This window comes from Carassius gibelio, chromosome A7 (assembly GCF_023724105.1).
Source record: "Carassius gibelio isolate Cgi1373 ecotype wild population from Czech Republic chromosome A7, carGib1.2-hapl.c, whole genome shotgun sequence".
NCBI classification, from domain to species: Eukaryota; Metazoa; Chordata; class Actinopteri; order Cypriniformes; family Cyprinidae; genus Carassius; species Carassius gibelio.
In genome coordinates this window covers 20,927,009-20,945,551 of record NC_068377.1, presented here as the reverse complement: position 1 = coordinate 20,945,551, position 18,543 = coordinate 20,927,009, and the positions used below count along the sequence as shown (strand labels likewise).

Genomic DNA, 18,543 nt, shown 5'->3' with positions numbered 1-18,543 from the left:
TTACTTTATTTGCCTCATCTTGTAAGTGTAAATGATTATAAATTGGAATGACAGTCATTAATTAGGTTGTTATTATGTAGTACTGTATATGGTACACCCTCATTACATTGGCAAATGTTGTTGATAAGGCTTTATATGATAATGCTCCACTTGTGTTCATTGAAGTATGAGACTGACAGAAACAGTGTATGAAAACAGACACAGTTTTCCCAGACTTTTGTATTTTATGCACACAATATAAAATATATCAAAATCTAAATCACAATATTTGATTAACTAACACCGGTTTGACATATCCCAGTCAGTGAGCTGTGATACAAACACTGATAGAGAATATGTTGAATATTTTCTGAGAAAATATGATTTATCCAATCTATTTACTTGAACATAAATATGCCATATCATGTCCGATTCTCAAAATTGTCACAGTCTAGTCTACACAAAAGTCAAAATTTTTAATATTAAGCGGTACAGAATCATAGAGTGTTACAATAAGTTGCATAGGCCTACGTATTATTTCTATTGTTGTTATTATCTTATGGATGCAAAATGTTGAAGGCACATCCATTCAGTTGTCAGAGAAACAGCGCTAGGGGTTTCAGTCGTCCTTATTAGCAGCTGGGCTGCAGCCCAAATGAACAGAGGCACGCTGTAGGCTACACCAACAAAAGCTGTTTGAGGGGGAAAGAAACAAACTTCCACAGTAGGAAAAAAAATGGTAGTCAATGGTGCCATCAACTGTTCGGATACCAACATTTTTGGAACCACCGGTCGTTCTGATGCAAGCGCTCGCGGAGTGATATCAGCCATGACGATTTTGTAATCTGTCTTGTTGCCTGGAGATAAGTAAAATGGAGTCGGAAATCGTTTTAAAGTCATTCCCTGTCAGCCATGTTGGCTCAACGCGAACTGTCATATGATGCTTAGAGACGTAAGAGGCACGCCCACCTTGATCCAAAATGTCGTCAGCTGCGTCCTAACCCGAAATAAGGACGTACGTAACGTACTTTACCCAGCGGCTGATCTCTGTGACGCTGTTGCGGCGAAGCTCCAGAGCTCGAGCTCGTAACGGCGGCGAGAGAAGTCATCGCTTCTCCTGCTGCTATTTAGCACACTGCGTAGGGTTACAGCAGGTAAGATTATTTCATCGTATTAAGCTACATTTCGGTGTGTTGCGCGTAATATATATTAGTTATGCTCACCGGGTCCGGTCTGAATCGAAAGCTAATGTTTTAGACCGTCTTGTCAAGTATTATTACAAACGCCTGTAGTCAGGCGAATCAGCCGCGCCTCCTCCCCGGTTTAGCAACAACGGTGCACTAGCATAGCTTAACGCTACCTCGTACTGTTTGGATAAATAACGCCCACTGTCCCATTTAGACAAATTTGCTTTTGAATTTATTGTACGAAGCACACGTATGGACCGTTTTATGTTGTGAAGTAAAAACATGTACGTTGCCTCTAGTTTTCGAGGAAGTGATGAACCGGGACTAACGTTAGCGTTTCACTCTGTCGCGTAAAATGGTGTCCGAGTTTGCCAGCCAGCGACACCGTACGAGCGGTCATCTGTTTACATCTCGACTCCGTCAGAACGGCACTTTAAACGACGATAATATTTACGGTGCAAATTCAATAAAACTAAATAATGCGTTTCATAGCGTAGAAAGGAGGTTTATTGTTGTGCAATGCAAGGAGAGCGCTTGTCACGAATCCGTGTGTAACTTCGGCTGGATATTGAGCAGAGCGGCTGCTCCACTTTGCGCATAATGATCTTTTGCACTTTTCTCAGTGTAGTCGAGCCGAACAACATCAATGTTAGCTGAATCATGCTGAGTAATGGGAAAGTGGTTTGGGGTTGTCTGTTGCGCTCATAGAGAGTGGCCTGTGGAGGGGAATCTTTATAGAAACAATCGGTCTTTATTTTTCATCATTTCATTATTTTGTTGTTCAACGTACTGAGATGATCGCAAGATATAAACTTCGTGACTTTGTGTCAGGTGATAGCTAGCTCGTAGCTGGTCTTCTGTCGTTGGCAAACAATGCGCGTTGTTTTGGTGTTGGTAACATTTTTAGACAGACGTATCTCGGACACATCGGGGGCGGTGTCGCCTTTAGGTGGTCGTTTAGGACATGACTACAACTAACTGTATAAAGGCTTTATTCTAAAGTGATTAACTTAATCCACGTGAAAGCAAAAATCAAGCGCTATACTAGTAGTCCCCAGTCAAGTTAACACTTTAATCCGTTAGTAATGCAAGTGAAAGAAAAGTTCTTGGTTTTAATTGTTCTGCAGAATATATTATTGTGCAATCTTTTCGTACTTTTACAGAGGTATTTTATATAACTCCTGGATCCATTTAGGCTGATTAAAGTCATTATATGAATGTAAATATCAAGGCCTTGATGAAAGCAAAAGATAAACTAAAATATGTTTGTAGTCAGTGACAGTAAATGAAGGAGTGTTCAATCCCCTCTGCAGGACAGTCTGCTGAACAAACAGTATGAACAGCTTTCAGTTTCAACTTTGAGTGGAGACAAATGTCTTGTCCACTCCAACACAACAAACTGCTTATGTCAGACAGGGAGGAAGGGTTTTGTTGTTTCTTATGTCCGCATTCAGTAGTAGCATATCCAAGCTTGATTCCTCTGCATTTGGAAAGCATGAATGCTCAGTTGGGGGCATGTCTTGGGTAAAAGTGCATAGATGGTTACAGTGGTTGGAATTTTCTTGGGCATGTAGAATTTGGCTTATTCACTGAAAGCTCTCCTTAAGCTGGGGACACACTTCACGACTAGCTGAAGCTTTCGAAGACTGACCTCAACACACTTAAAGCCTGTTTCCATCAACTGGCACAGATTCTAGGCTTTAACAGTCATGTAGTGCATGACTAATCAAACACACCTGAACAAGTTAATCAAGGTCTTAATGGTTTATTAGAAAGCCACAGGCAGGTGAGTTTTAATTCGGGTTGGAGCTGAACTCTGCAGGGCTGCGTCTTTCCAGGACCGGAGTTTGCCACCACTGATGTAGTGCAGGGTTCCTCAAATCTTGCACTGGAGGGCCAAGCTCAAACCCTGATCGAACTCACCTACCTGTGACTTTCTAATGATCCCAAAGACATTTGCCACATTTCCACCAAAGTTACCCGGAACATTTGTACCATGAACTTTTGAACTTTTAATATAAAGTACGCTTATTTTGGACTTGCATCCTCGGTAGTTGTGACTTTATGCATTAGACTTGGTAGTGTGATGTCCGCAACGGCGCAAATCCGGTAAATCTGCAAACAGCAGCGTACTTGATAACATCAGTCTGAAACTCCTTAAGCTAAGAAATCCCTTAGATATAAGGTTAAGGGTACCCTTTGTGAAACTTGGGTTGCAAGAAAAAAAACTAAGGGTTTCCTTAAGGAACTTTAGGCTGTTATTACGTTTTTCCCCTTAATTATCTAAGTGTTCCCTTAAGCGTTGCTACAAAGTCCTTAGTGACCATTTCACCTTAATAAATTTAAGGGACCAAAACAGCTCCCTTAAATCAACTTAAACTCAAAATACGATGGCTGATTTAGTGTTAATTGAAGAGGAGGAAATACCAAGGCGTGTTTTTAATGATCGTAATAATCCCTTGGAGACGATGAATGGTTGATGAAAGGCTGAAAAGTATTATTATAACCACTTACGAAAACAATAATTGCCTTTTCATCCTCTGTTCAGTTTGGTTTACGTTTTTGTTTTCTGTTATGTTTGTACTCTCCATATCAAAAATATATTAATACAAGTGTGATTTTAGCAAGGGTTTGGCTTTGTGGTTCGTTATGTTCTGTTTACCGTTAGAGGTAGTAACTATAGCAACCGCGGCAATCTTTGCCGTATGTTGTCAGAAACTACTGCGAAATGCTTAGTATAAACACTTAGGTAAGAGTGACCGTTAAGAGGTTTCTTGCAACGCTCTTAATGAAATCCCTTACCTCAGGGATTTTTTTTTCCCTCAGGGAAACCCTCACTTAAGGAGTTTCATGCAACCGGGCACTGGTTCCTGTGGTGTAAACACACCGAGTACCAGCCCAAAGTCCCTAGTTCCTGGGTAAAGTTCCTGCGGTGGAAATGCGGCCATTGATTAACATGCTCAGGTGTGTTTGATTAGGGTTAGAGCTAAACTCTGCAGGAAAGTGTTCTCATGGGCCAGACTTGAGGATCCCTGCTGTAATGTTCTCGGCTTTAGAGAGTATGCATGTCTGTGCACCTGTAACTCTTTGTAAGTTATAAACATTGGTCAATATTGTTTATTTTTTTTTGTGAAGCATATTAATCTGTCTCGATATGCTCACCACACAGCATCATGACGTTTAGGACCTGTTTCTTTGAAATTGTTTGAAACTCATGTATTGTCTTGCATAACAATAACTGCAGGAACAAGTCATAATTATAGTAGTATTCCAGGCATGCTCATACCTTGGGCGGTGTCAAAAGGGTTAGTCGAGAAACTGTCATCTTATGCTTATATTGTAAGTTCTTAATTTGAACACACAAAGATATAAAATACAGAGGTTTTGTTGAGAGCCTGTTACTTCCGTCTTACAGTTTCCTCTTTCTGCTTTCATTAAAAATCATCTTCACAGTCAGCACATAAAAGAACTCTTTGTGATGTTGGAGTTAATTGTGAGCTCAAGTTCAATGTGCTTTTGTCTTGGAGGAAGAATTTTCAATAGGAAATGCTTTTTAAAGACATAAATCAGAAGAAAAAAGGTGGATAATATGAGATTCACACAAAATAATAAACATACCGAACTTTCTTCTGTGTTCATTTGTAGAATCACATGCATTTTATTTGTACCCTTTAGGTGTGACTATATTAATATAACACAGCCTCTCATACATTTTTTGTTTAATTGGATTTGATTCCAGCTGCATTAAATTCTAAATGGTATTTACACCGAACCATATTACACCTCACCTTAAAAACATTGCTGACTAATCCCGAAACATTGTTACTGGAGCACTTGTAATAGTTATACAAGGTGCCAGGAATGGATGAAAACTGTACTTTCGTTTTCCTTTTCCAAAACCAAATCTTGTGGATACGGATTACATTTCAAGCGAGTTCAAACATCAGTAAGGACACAGTTGTTGCAAGGTAATAATCATGTTTGATTTGATGTAGTGTTATACTGACATTTTTTTTTCATTGGCAAACACACAATTTCATGTTTTGGATGTAGCCTTCAATGGATTTCAGGAGACTTTTAGTGAAAGTTATTATAGGAGAAATGTTATTATCGAATGCTTGCATGTATTGTAAGTTGTAACATGCTTTCAGGTATCAAAGCTTTGTCTTTATCACTGTTTATGCACTTACATTATAGTATATGATTATTAACAGGGTGTTAATTACAATTAGTTCTATATTTAAAAAAAATTTTGTTTGTTGTTTTCAAGTATCTCTTTCTTCATCACTGTAAGGTGATTTGAAGGAATTGCCCTGCTGTAGGCTATTGGCTGTGGTAATTAGAATGTGGCCACAGCAACCGTCGAGTATTTAAACTGCTTGGTCACTGTCACAACTTGGGACAAACGATTAGTCTAATTGGTATAGTAAGGTGGAGGTGTGCAACATGTTCAGCTCCAGCACGCTGTAGAAATGCAAGCATGAAACTTATTACAGTTTTAAAGTTTAAGTGTGAAACTTAGGGCTCTATGATTTCCACAATGCAGAAAATGCAGACAGAATTGTGGAATCCAGTTCACTTAAATCGGATGTTAAGCTGCAGAAAGACTTTTATATGTGAATCCTGCATGTTCTGAGTGTGTCTGTGTGAATGAATGTCGCAGACACATGGTTTTGTTTACCACTCATACTGAAGCCCATGTGCCGCTCACAGTGTTTTCATCATATGCCCTCTTTATGAGGACATAAATACATGAACAACATCTCCAGAACTGCAGTCAGTCACTACATGAACATTTGATACCTGAAAAAATATGTTGCATCATATACACACAAACAAAAACTCTTCACGGCAACCTGTCAAAATAAAGGTCTGGTTAAATACTGCTACTGCTTATAATAAAATTATTATTCAAGCTTTATTTTTTAACGAATAATCACACTTTTTTTTTTCATGTTTTAACCGTACACCTGTTGTGCACAACTTTGTTTGCAAACAAAACGAAGTATAAATAAAATGTATGTCCTAGGGCCATATGTAATTTGTTAAACTTTTAATAAATTGCTGTTCAATTGTAAGTTTTATAATTTCAAGACATGCTTTTTGATTAATAAACTTTAATTTAACAATTAAAATGTCCAAAAAAACAAAAATGGGAGGACAAAAAAAATATTTAAATAGAGAAAATGGAATTTTGAATAAATAAAACTGATTTCATTGGGCCCTAGAATCTAAGAGCTTTTGTTTTCTCTCTCTCTCTCTCTCTCTCTCTCTCTCTCTCTCTCTCTCTCTCTCTCTCTCTCTCTCTCTCAGGTTGAGCCTGGGACCAGCTGTCCTCCAAGATGAACCCTTATGAGTGAAAGTAACCTATTCAATAAAAGCCATGCCTGAAGATTAGAGCCACCTTCTGCTTACAGCAATACAACCATACAGAGGATTCTACATGACTCTTCATGTAGACCTTCCTGTGTTTGTCCTGCTGGATTGAGTCCTTCCTCTCCTACTATAATATCAGCTCTCTCCCATTCATACCGCTCCCTCTTGCACTTTCATGTCCACCTGGAAACATGTATCTTCTTTTGAGAATGGCTCCAACCTAGTCTCATGCATCCAATGAGTGGAGAGTCAGACGGCCCTGCCCCTGAAAGAGTCTCGCGGGCCTTCCCTTTGTCAGGCCCTGTGTCTTCCTCAGAGATGTCCTCACTGCAGTCACTAGGGCCAGTGCAGAGCTGGCTGGGTCAGGAGCTGGAGAAATGTGGCATAGATGCAATGATCTACACCCGTTATGTCCTTAGCCTGCTTCTGCATGACAGTTATGACTATGATCTGCAGGACCAGGTATAGTTAAAAAGTGTCAGCACATCTGGAAAACATTTTGTGACTTGTTTCTGTACAAATCTAACAAAACGTCTGTCTTAAAGGTGTAGTTCAACCAAAACTTTCAAAGTCTACTATGAAGTCAAATTACAGATTTGTTTTTAATCGTAAACCAGCTTTAGTGAATCATAAAGAAAAAAAGTGTCTTCCATGTTAGGGCTTGATCAATTAAAACTGGAGCATTTAATATATTTAGAAGAAATTCAGGTCCCCCAGTATTCATTTTGTGTTCAGTAATAACTAGCATTTATTTTGATTCTCTGTAGTTTCATTCTGCAATTATTCAGATTTTATTAATTATTTTAAAATTATTTAATACTGAATTTTATTTAATCAAATGTTAATCCACAAACTTTTATGGAATTAGGCTGTGAAATATTTAGTGCCTGTATCTGTTTAGAACCTAGGTCTTCAACCCTGCTCTTGGGGACCCACTGTCCTGCAAAGTTTACTTCCAACCTGCTTCAGCACACCTGGCCTGTGACTTTACAAGTGATCCTGAAGACCTTGATTATCTGGTTCAGGTGTGTTTGATTAGGGTTGGAGCTGATCTCTGCAGGACAGTGGGTCCCCAGGAGCTGGGTTGAAAACCTATGGTTTAGAATATGGTATTTTTGTTTGGGACGACTTTTTTTTTTTTTGTACAATAGAGATCAATTATACTGAAGCAACAGGATGCAAGTAGTGTTTTTTTATTTTCTTGAGAGCTGTTTATTTGGCAGTAATTGCATCTTGGCAGACATGTGTGCACAATTTCTCTACATTTATACTAAGCAATTAACTCCTGGTCTTCCTTGTGCACAGGAAAATGACATCTTTCTGGGCTGGGAGAAGGGAACAGGGAAGAAATGGGGGAAGAGCAAGAGGAAGGGAGGGACTGACCTTACTCTTGAAGAGATGAAGAAACAAGCTGCTGTGGAATGTTTGCGTTCAGCATCTGATGAAGTAAGTTCAGTGTTCCCACAATATTTTTCCCTGCTAAATTGCAATTAGTGTACTTTTGTGAGTTTGTGTTTTGGAATTAGTAGCGCAAACATTGGTTAAGCAGTCAAGAATAGCTCTCCTCATTAAGACTGTAATATGGCAATCAGAGTTTGAGTAATGTGGCAGTATCTCAGATCCACTTTCTCTTGTGAAAATCATTGATATGCTTTGCCTTTCCCTCAAAGCCTTTTAAAGTGATGATGCTTATTTCTGTAAAAAATCACCAGAGTTCAGATGTATTCAGCAAATTATAGATTACACAGTGCATGTTTTATGTGGTTACGGTTTTCATTTTGTTTATTTGAAGCCTTCTAATCCGTAAGTCAGCTTTCTAAGGGAGAAATAATTTCATATTAAATACCTTGTTTTTTTTAAGAAAACAATTGATTTATTTTGCAGTGACAGAACTATGATTAACCCCATAACACATTACATGGTAGAGGTCTGGTTACTCTCAAAAAGTTTCCCCTTAAATTTTTTTTTTTTTTTTTTTTTACTTAAAGCAGTTACGTGCACAAGTTACATAAAATAACTAAATGTCCCTATGGACTAGATATACTACCTTGATCATTATATGTTTAAAAAGATACTTAAGAGATGCAAAATTAACAATCAAAAATCTCCATAACAATTTTCCCCCATGTAACTGAAAGTTAAATTACTCTTTTGTTCTCCTTCAGAATTCTGGAATTGAAAGCTTGGTTGAGGAGCTGTGCTCTAAACTCAAGGATATTCAAAACAAACAGAAAGGTTGGTTTGCGTTTTCTGACTCGTGCAGGTTAATGCGAAAATGGCGTTGTCTAGCAGCTGTAACAATTTAATGTCAGTACTTTTATTAAATTGCTTTGCTATTATTATCTTACAGAAAAGGTAAAGCAAGGAAATAAAAAATCTGATATATCTCCGTCTCCTGAACCAGATGATTCATTTTCTTCTAAGGACCAGGTTGAGATGTAAGTAATTCAACTGTAGTCTGTAACGTAATAATGTGGATTGTTGTACAGCTAGGGTAATGATTTCCATGTAATTAGAGCAATAGGACTGATGTTGTGATGTGCCCTATTAAACCAGAAAAGCCTATGATTAAATTAATCTAAATGAAAGGCATGCCTCAAAGTGAATGGGTAGTTTTTTTGTTTTGAGAGTCTAGTAAGTGTTCATGCTAGGGTCGGGCAATATGCCCAAATATATTATTATAACCTTTTTCCATACAATATTGATATTTATCACAATATCCGTGATAATTACCATTAATTGGGAAGGAAAAGCTTTACATATGTTTGTAAACCTTCAGAATGAACATAAACGTTAACTTGTTTGTTCTCAATTAAACTCCATAAAGTGAGCTGCTTTTTAATTTAGGTTTGGAACAACATGGGGGAAAGCGATTTAATGACAATTTTCATTTTGGGGTGAAGAATCCTTTTAGCTTTAATATAAAATGTGAATGAACAATAAAGAATCAAAACATTCGCAAACAATATCTAGGGAATTTGTAGTCCTGACTGAAGTGAAATGAAAATGGCTTTTTAAATAATGGAAATGCATGTCAGAAAGTAGCGCTGTGCATCTGATTTGTTTGGGTAATGGTTGCATTTCTACTGTTCAGCACCATATGCTGTCAGAGAGTGAATGTGTCAAGTACATCTCATCCATGCTCATTTACATGAGTGTATAATATAGCAGCTTACATAATCCTAAATAGCAACTTGAAAATGACTTTATGCTGTAATTTTCTTTTGGCTCTTAATTTTTTTTTTCATATTATTTACACTAAAATATTATTATTTCTACCTTAGGTACTATGAAGCTTTTCCACCTCTCTCAGAAAAATCAGTTTGTCTCCAAGAAATGATGACTGTGTGGAACAAAGCTAAAGCCTGCAACTATTCCAGTTCATCATCATCTGCTGTCCCTCAAACAAGCACAGACACATCCTCTCCAAAAGATTGCAACAGCGAAAGTGAAGCTTTTAAAGACCGAAAAGTTGATGTACCCAGTTCCAACACCACAATCAGTGAGAGGGCTCAGCAGCGACGCACTAAGAGGGAGAAGGAAAACCGATTCCATGGAAGCGCAACAGGAGTGTGTGATCAGGTTGCTCCTCATAGTAAGAGACAGGCGAGACACCGGTCTGAAGGGAGGTTTCGTCCCAGATCGTGGTCCTCTGGCTCTAGTGAGGCTGGCTCTAGCTCCAGCGGTAACCAGGGTGACCAGACCCTTAGTTGCAAAGCAGTGCGTATAAAACACAAGTCTAGAGAGGTCAGCAGCAGAAAGAAAAGAGGCCGCAGTGGTGGCGGACAGGTCAAACTGGCCCTAAAAGTCATCGACAAAGAAGAGTGGAAAAATGCACGTGGCAACATCAGTACCACTGGAGGCCCACCTAAGCAACAGCAGCACTACATCAAAAAAGGCAAAAGACCTCTGAGGGAGATCCGCAAAGATGCTAATCTGGCTGAGGCACAGGAGTCAGGAGGAGAGGCCAATAAAAAGGAATATGTGGAAGAGCCACTTTGGTATACAGAGCCCATCTCGGAGTACTTTGTCCCTCTCAGTAGAAGTAAATTGGAGACAAAGTATCGGAGTAAAGAAGACTCTTCCAGTGACGTGGCCATGTCCATTGATGTTGACTGTCTGTCAGAGAGAATTCAAGGGATCTGCATTGCTAATTCTTGTTTTCAAAGGGCATACCTTGCAGCAGGCACTTTTGTGGATGGTCACTTCATTGAAGTCCCTGATGAAGGTGATGAAGAGGCTCCTGAACTAAATGGGATTCCAAGCTGCCCTCCTCCTGAAGATGGTCAAAATTTAGATGACGAGCATCTGTCTGAATTCACTCACTTCTATGAAGTTGATTTTTACCAATCCATATTGGATCCTAGTGCCTCAGATGCGGTACAAGAAAGCCGAATCCTGAACATGATTCGACAGAAAAGCATTGAGCGAAAACACTTTGAAGCAGGATGTGTAGATTTAGATGGCCTTGAGCTGCAAGGGGAAAGTGCAATAAGGATTGATTCTCTGGGAGCCTCAGAAGCAGATGTTTCTATCACACAAGATATGGAAAATATTGCCCAGGTCTGGGAGTGCTGTTCTTCATCTAGCTTGGAAGATTTGGAAGGAGAAAGCTGTCTGGGTGACTCTCCAGTCAGGCTCTCCCCAGTGTTGGACAGTGTTCCTTTTAGCTTTAGTAAACTGTCTGGAGCTTTTGTAGGGCATCATCTCCAAGAAGCCAGCAGTAGCATCTCTGCCCTGAACTCCTGTTTTCCGCTTTTTGAGTTGCAGTACGATAGCCCTACCTTTTCTTTTCCCTGCGACTCTCTTGCGGAGGGTCAGGACAATGTAGATTCAAGTAGCTGTTTAGATCCACAAGGAAACAAACAATCCCGTTTGCTAATTTGGACCAAAAACAGTGCCTTTGAAGAAACTGAACACTGCTCTAACTTATCAACAAGGACCTGCAGTCCCTGGTCCCACTCAGAGGAGACCCGGTCAGATAGTGAACAGATCAATGCTCCAGCGGATGAATCTGCTCAGTTTGGGAGTGAAGAGGTCAGTTGTGTCTCCCTTATCCCACCGTTATGCCTAGAAGAAGAACTTTTAGATTTCTTTCAAGAGAACTCCAGTCACCAGCAGGAAGAAACAAGTGTAGGCACAGAGCCCAACCAGCCCTTCAATAAGAAATCAAAATTGGAGTCTGTTTGTGGCATAGCATTAGAGCAGGATGAGAGTAAACTCTATAATGCTGTTGTGTTTTCAGATGTCCCAAATCAACAAAGTGATGAATACACCTCAGGGATAGTTAAAGACATTTGGATGGCTATTGGAGACAGAGACTGTGTCTTAACACTTGGGGTAAAGAATACAAGGGAACACTTGTTTTCTGATTCTACCAGCTACCATTGCAGCTGTCTTGAAAAGGATGTAAAAGGTGAAATTATTCAAAAGAAAGCTGTGCAGTGTTCGGAGTATCATCTTTGGGATGGGCAGAAAGGAGATGAGGGACTTCCTAAAACCAAGCTCTCTAAAATGAATGATGGGGATTACACGACACCGGCCAAGCCCTGGAATTGTAATTCACAGGACAGCACCTCCTTTATCCTCGGTGGGGTTTATGGAGAACTGAAGACTCTAAGTGGTGACAGAGAATGGGCTATGATTCCACCTGGTGATGCTTGTGGCAGTTTGTTGCAGTGTGCAGCAGCCACATCTTCTGACATGGTAACCATAGCAGGAGCAGATGTGTTTATGAACACAAGCAGTTGCTTTGCTCCTGGCCACAAGCCATTGTGGAGGCCTCTTGTGTCCCTTGGTCAAAATGAGAAGGCTACCAAGAAACCTGGGGATGGTTTGAATAAGGGATTTTCTGTTGTCTTCCATGAAGATTTACTGGGATCGTGCGGAGGCTTTCGTGGAGAAGAGTCAGGATTGGATTACGCATTTTCATCCTTTGATATGAACAACCCTTTTTCACAGGTCCTGCATGTAGAGTGCTCCTTTGAGCCAGAGGATATGGCCTCGTTCAGCTCGGGATTCAAGCCAAAATCCATATTATGCTCTGACAATGAGCCCTTTTGCCCTTGGTTATATGGCATCAACCGGACTCAGTATCGGGCCATTCGAATTTCCCCAAGGACTCATTTCCGGCCAATATCAGCCTCTGAACTTTCTCCAGGTGGGTGCAGTGAGTCAGATGTAGAGTCTGAGAAAGAGGAAGCGAATCTTCCAGTTGGTCAAGCAGACCTCTTTGATGACCCACAGGCTGACCTCAAGCCTCTTGAGGAGGACGCAGAGTGCGAGGGCCCTTATTATGGAAAATCTGAGTTGGAGTCTGGGAAGTTCCTACCAAGATTAAAGAAGTCTGGCATGGAGAAGAGTGCCCAGACTTCACTCGATTCACAGGAGGGTGGGAGCACCCTTCTGCCGATTACTGAACAAGAGGTTTGCGTACATTGTGAGACTGCAGCGGTTTCGGTGCCATGCTCTAATGTTCAGTCCTCTGTTTTTCAACAAGAGGGATCTAGCAGAGAGGCAGAGTTGTGCAAATGTGCTGCAACTGATCAGATTCCAAAAAGTGGGAAGTCGTTTGATGTTGCTCAAGATATGCATGAGGTAAGTGACTGCAGAGCCAGCTTTTATGTAACCTTGAGAGACACTCATATAGAAAATTGTATGATATGTTAGCATGTTTTTATCAGTTGATATTGACATTGCTGTCACCTGCTCTTGAATGCACTCAATTCATATACAGGTGCATCTCAGTAAATTAGAATGTCGTGGAAAAGTTCAGTTAAGTAATTCAACTCGAATTGTGAAACTTGTGTATAAAATAAATTCAGTGCACACAGACTAAAGTAGTTTTAAGTCTTTGGTTCTTTTAATTGTGAAGATTTTGGCTCACATTTAACAAAAACCTGACCCCAGCCTCAGTCCATTCCTTGTGAAGTTCACTCAAATTCTTGAATCAATTTTGTTTGATAATCCTCATAACGCTGCAGTTCTCTTGGTTGGTTGTGCATCTTTTCCTTCCACTCAACTTTCTGTTAACATGCTTGGATACAGCACTCTGTAAACCGCTAGCTTCTTTGGCAATGAATGTTTGTGGCTTACCCTCCTTGTGAAGGGTATCAATGATTGTCTTCTGGACGACTGATTAGCTCATTGGCATTTCATCATATTCTAATTTGAGATAGTGAATTGGGTTTTTGTTAAATGTCCGCCAAAATCATCACAATTAAAAGAACTAGACTTGTGCACTGAATTTATTTAATACACAAGTTTCACAGTTTGAGTTGAATTACTGAAATTTAACTTTTCCACAACATTCAAATTTATTGAGATGCACCTGTATGCATTGACAGTACTTATTATTTAATGATTTGCCTTTTTACCAATGGTAAAGAAGAAAAAACATATAGCAGTCAGTGCATTTCCCGTTACATTCATTTGTTTCCACTGATTGACATTCTTTGTCTCTTAAACAGTTACCTCTGTTGAATTTTGGAGAACAGTGCTCAACTAATATGCAGCAAGAAGAGTGCTGGTGGCAAAGTACTCTATGTTCTCCTTTATTTCCAGGTTCTCAGTGCGGAGGTAAGAAGAGTAAACTATTTAAATGTATTAGATACTGGGGAAGCCAGTTGTACACTTCTTTTAGAAACCAATTGATCTATCAATAGGGAATAGTCATGATTAATCTTACTGTCATATTATAGACACTACATTGAATAGAAAAGGGTAGTCTGAGTGTCTGTTCAAAACTAAATGTTGTACCTTCCGTTGCTTATAGGAAGCAGTAATGTATGATTCTTCTGCTGAGCGTGGAGTTGTACCAATGCTGATTTCCTCTCATCACTTTCAACCAAAATGCAGGGGAAGGATAGGAGGACCCTTACAAGAACAGTGAGCCCATGGCCCGCAGTGGGCTCTTTCTTAACCACGCTCTCCTAAGCCCTGTTATTCCTCAGCCATTTCATCTAAAACGGCGTATCATCAAGATGGAAACATAACGAGAGGAAAACATGGCAGTAGGTTGAACGTACAGTTAGATGATTCTGGTCAACAGCATTTATTGTAGACTTGTTTTCAGTCTGTTAATTCCAAGGTTGATCAATTTTGAAAAGAATAAAAAAAAGGCATAGTTAAGTTTTAAGAATGTTCTTTAATTTACCCCTTATAGATTTTAGCATCACTTTTATGTTTTGATCTAGGATACACTATAACTGTGGTCCTACTGATTGTGCATGTGCTTGTGAACCTAGCCTCAGTCCTTCTAATAGTCAAAGTTTATGTGACCGAACTATGAATACTCAGAAGTCCGGTTGAAAGCACTACGAATGCGACATCCCCTTCCCCAGTCAGATGGTTTAGCATTTTGTCGTATTTTTATTTTATTTTATTTGAATTGTAGAGGATAGTTGTGTGAGGTTTGGTGTGTTGAAAGAAAAAGTGCTTTTGCCACCCCACCCCCCACTTTTGTTCTGTTACATCAATTATTTGTTGATGTTCCACTTTAGTTTGATACTGCTCCAAAAACATCTTAAAGAAATAAAGCAGGGTAATATGTTAAAGGTGTAGTAATACAATAAGCAAAAAAACTAAAAACACTGATTAAAACAGAAGTCTAAGTAAAGAAATCTATCCTTGTCCTTGAAATTGAAAGTTGATTTCTTTGCTTAAGTTTCCCATTTAATTCAGTCATTGTGATAAATGTTTGCTAGGTTATTTTGTCCCCTTTAGTTAAAAAAATATTTGTCAGATGGCTTGTTATCTTTCATAAAAGTTATTTTTTGGAGAAAGGTGTGGTGTCAAAGGACAGTTTACATTTTCCTGAATACAAGTATAGTAAGATATCTGAAAAAAACAAAAAAAAACATGTAAAATATAAATGCTGAAGATAAAGTCTACAAGGAAAATAAAAATTAAAAAGGAGGGGGAGGGGGCATAGGTCACTGAATATTTTGACTATACAATTTAATTTTAGTTGTTTCGAAGTCTTCAAAATCTATTACACCTTACAGTTGATCATATAAATGATCAGTTGCAACATAATTTTATGTATTGGTTCTTTAAGTTTAGTTTTGTGAATTTCAGTGAAATTTCTTCCCCTTCTTAACCTAACTAAATTGTGACTTCTGATTATCCATAAAATGACTTGATTTGTTTTTTGTTTTACATGAAAAGAATTGAGTGTTTCCAGTAATGGCAGTCAATGCCAGTTTCAATGTGTGCTGATGTCATATGGCATGGGCAATGCCTAGTAAGACTTCAAATGAAGAGGGATATACAAACGCAATATAGTATTTTGGCACACCATAACTCCACAACCTTACAATGTTAATGTATTTTTGTGTAAAAAAAAAAAATACATGCGTTCATTTTGGCTACACCCCCCTCCCCCCCCCCATGAATAAGGCCCAAATGACTTTTCCTATAAAGTTTGGTAAGTCGCTTGCCTATATAATTTTTTTGTGGCTGTGGTATGAGAAGAGTATGGTGTTCATAATGCAAAATCCAGTCCAACACAAATATTTTTGGCTCTTATTTTTTCATCTTATCCATTAATTTTGGTCTGCTTCTAATGGATGTCTAGCATGCCAACTGCCACCTTCAATCTAGCCTGGATGGGTATTTTCCCTCATTTCATTTTGTTACAGATGTTAGCATGAGAAATTACATGTATGCTACATCAGCAGAGTGTGAATTTACAAGTGAAATTTGGGAAAGGTTGCTGTTTTTGGAGAACTCTCAATACTTTGGTTTTCTTGAAAAAAATGTGTGCATTCTTTTTGTGTACCACTTCTGTGGGAATTTTGGTTTAAAGCATTATTGTTGTATATTTTAAGGGGGAATTTGAATGTGGTAATGAAGTAGAAAATTATATCACCCCATTCAACAAAGACCAACAGATACCTTTGGAAAAAACGTTTCCTTAATTGGGCACAAGGATTAACTTTTTTTTTTTTTACTTTCTCTGGCATCAAATGTCAAAAAAAAAAAAAATTAAACTATTCATTTAAATGTGCTTATTCTCCTTTACAAGGGAAAAAGTTTTTGTTGACATGTTCTGAGATACACATTGGGGTAAATTGTGATCTTGTAACATTAAGATCTATAGAGTATTTTATGTATTGGTGCTAATGTTCATACACTACAGCAAAGATGTAATCTTCAAATGTGTGTAAGAAAAAGGCCCACACACACTTGGTCTCTTTGAAAGATTTGTGCTTATTTTAACAGAAGCAGGTTGGGCCTTGTTCTTGAGTCTAGCTCGAGACCTTGTTTGTTAAAGTGTGTAATCCAAGACTGTATGGAAAAAGCTGTAGACCATAACCTTGGAGAGATTATTTTGTATGACCCAGTTTGAAACAGCTTTTGTGTGTGTTTGTTTGTTTCACCACATTATTTCCTCATTGTGGTTGGTTGTGAGAGTTTGATTATTGTTTTACAGAGATCATACATATCCAGTTCATTGAAATATATAGTGGTAGAAACAGTGTAAAGGCACAAAATTATTTTACTGTACACTATAACTGGTTACAGCAGTGCGTATAGATACCTTTATTGGATTTGTATTTAGTTGACAAATAACATGTTCCAATTCAGTTAAATTTTTCCATTTTAACATGCTGGGTTGCTGACTAATTCCAAAATGCAATTTTATATTTGTGTGGCATTAATTTCTCCAATCAATACCCAAATTACTTTTTTGTTCTGTCAAGCACCTTGAGTTAAATATTGCCACCATCCAGAATTGTAACTTGTATTAGTTGGGTTTATGTTAAGAAACTTGTTTATGGTGGGTGGGTGACAGACGACAAAAGCTATTTAGATTTAAGCATTTTAAGAAAATGCATATGTGTAATACATGTGTCTGACAGCGAAATATAAAAGAACATCATAGACTGGTTATTTAGTTAAAGAACTTTTGAAATGGTTACCTTTCTTAGTTTGAACAGACTCATTTTAAAATGGAAAAGAGTGACTTCATTTTATGTATCTTTCAAATCTAACTCTGTAAGGTTATGGTTGCCGGAGAAAGACCTGAGTGCACATGTCTATTTGCATTTTTTTTTCTAAGGTTTTGGTTTGGAGTACTTTTGGAGAGGATGACTTTCAAGATCTGCAATGTTGTATAACTTCAAATGCAAAACTCTTTACTGCAACGGCTTCTTAATTGGAGCCCAGCCCTGTATCTTTCCTCTGAATACCTGATAAATCACCAAACCCCAACACAAAGATGGTTGCATTGTTCAATTGCCATGTACATCTGAGTACATGATTTTGTTTCATTGTGTTGTTTCTAAACATTAAAAATAAACTTAAAAAAAATCCTAGTTCTTCTTTATTTGTAAACCGCAGGAGAGAGACTTTCTGAAATGGTGATTTATACAATCACTTCCCAGATAGCTCAATTCTGAATAGGTCACTGGTACACATTAAGCTTTGCCACCGAGCCAGCCTGATATAACAGAATCAGACCAAGGGAAGTGTGGAACCCGGACCATGAAGACTTTCCAGCACAACTTGTCACAGAAAAGTACTTTACAAATACTGTAACCTACTTTTTAAAGGATGTTCTCAGTGCTAAGAGTATGCCTAACAAGTACATTTGTCTCCTGGTTGTAGTGAAATCAAAGGCTTAAAAATTAAATAATTAAAAAGTTCTGTCAGTAGCATCGAATGCACACAACTGGCTGAATTCCTGGTAAGCAACTATTTGTATTGTAGATGGTTTTAATGTAGACAGTGCAACTGAAATGCTGCTATTGCTATTTCCAGCAAATGGCCAGGCGCGTTCATTGTAAAAGGGAGATTCACCTTAATCAGCCTGATGCAGGTTTAGGGGTTTGTTTTAGTTACTATAGCAACACTTTGTCTTCTGGTTACTGATAACATACCTCCTACGGTTTCATTTCTTGGATTAAAACTAGCAATAAACCGTATCTACGCACAAAACAAACTTCACACCTTGTGTACACACGACAAGACAAAACTATAATAAATCAGCGAAGAA

The 18,543-nt window shown here is 38.5% G+C and overlaps 1 protein-coding gene across 1 annotated transcript; it reads left to right on the top strand.

Moving 5' to 3' along the window:
- Window positions 1–984: 984 nt before the first annotated feature.
- LOC128016788 (uncharacterized protein KIAA0232-like) lies at window positions 985–15,932 on the top strand. The gene is made up of 8 exons (XM_052601578.1): window positions 985–1,133; window positions 6,480–7,004; window positions 7,848–7,988; window positions 8,708–8,777; window positions 8,893–8,980; window positions 9,827–13,139; window positions 14,012–14,120; window positions 14,317–15,932. The coding sequence occupies exons 2-8, from the start codon at window positions 6,771–6,773 to the stop codon at window positions 14,331–14,333; spliced, it is 3,972 nt and encodes a 1,323-aa protein (XP_052457538.1). The 5' UTR covers window positions 985–1,133; window positions 6,480–6,770; the 3' UTR covers window positions 14,334–15,932.
- The last annotated feature ends 2,611 nt before the right edge of the window (window positions 15,933–18,543 follow it).

Coding starts and splice junctions, on each gene's coding strand:
- LOC128016788 (XM_052601578.1), top strand. CDS start 6,771: ATGCATCCAATGAGTGGAGAGTCAGACGGCCCTGCCCCTGAAAGAGTC. Junction 7,989..8,707: donor TGCGTTCAGCATCTGATGAA/GTAAGTTCAGTG, acceptor GTTCTCCTTCAG/AATTCTGGAATTGAAAGCTT. Junction 8,981..9,826: donor TCTAAGGACCAGGTTGAGAT/GTAAGTAATTCA, acceptor TTTCTACCTTAG/GTACTATGAAGCTTTTCCAC.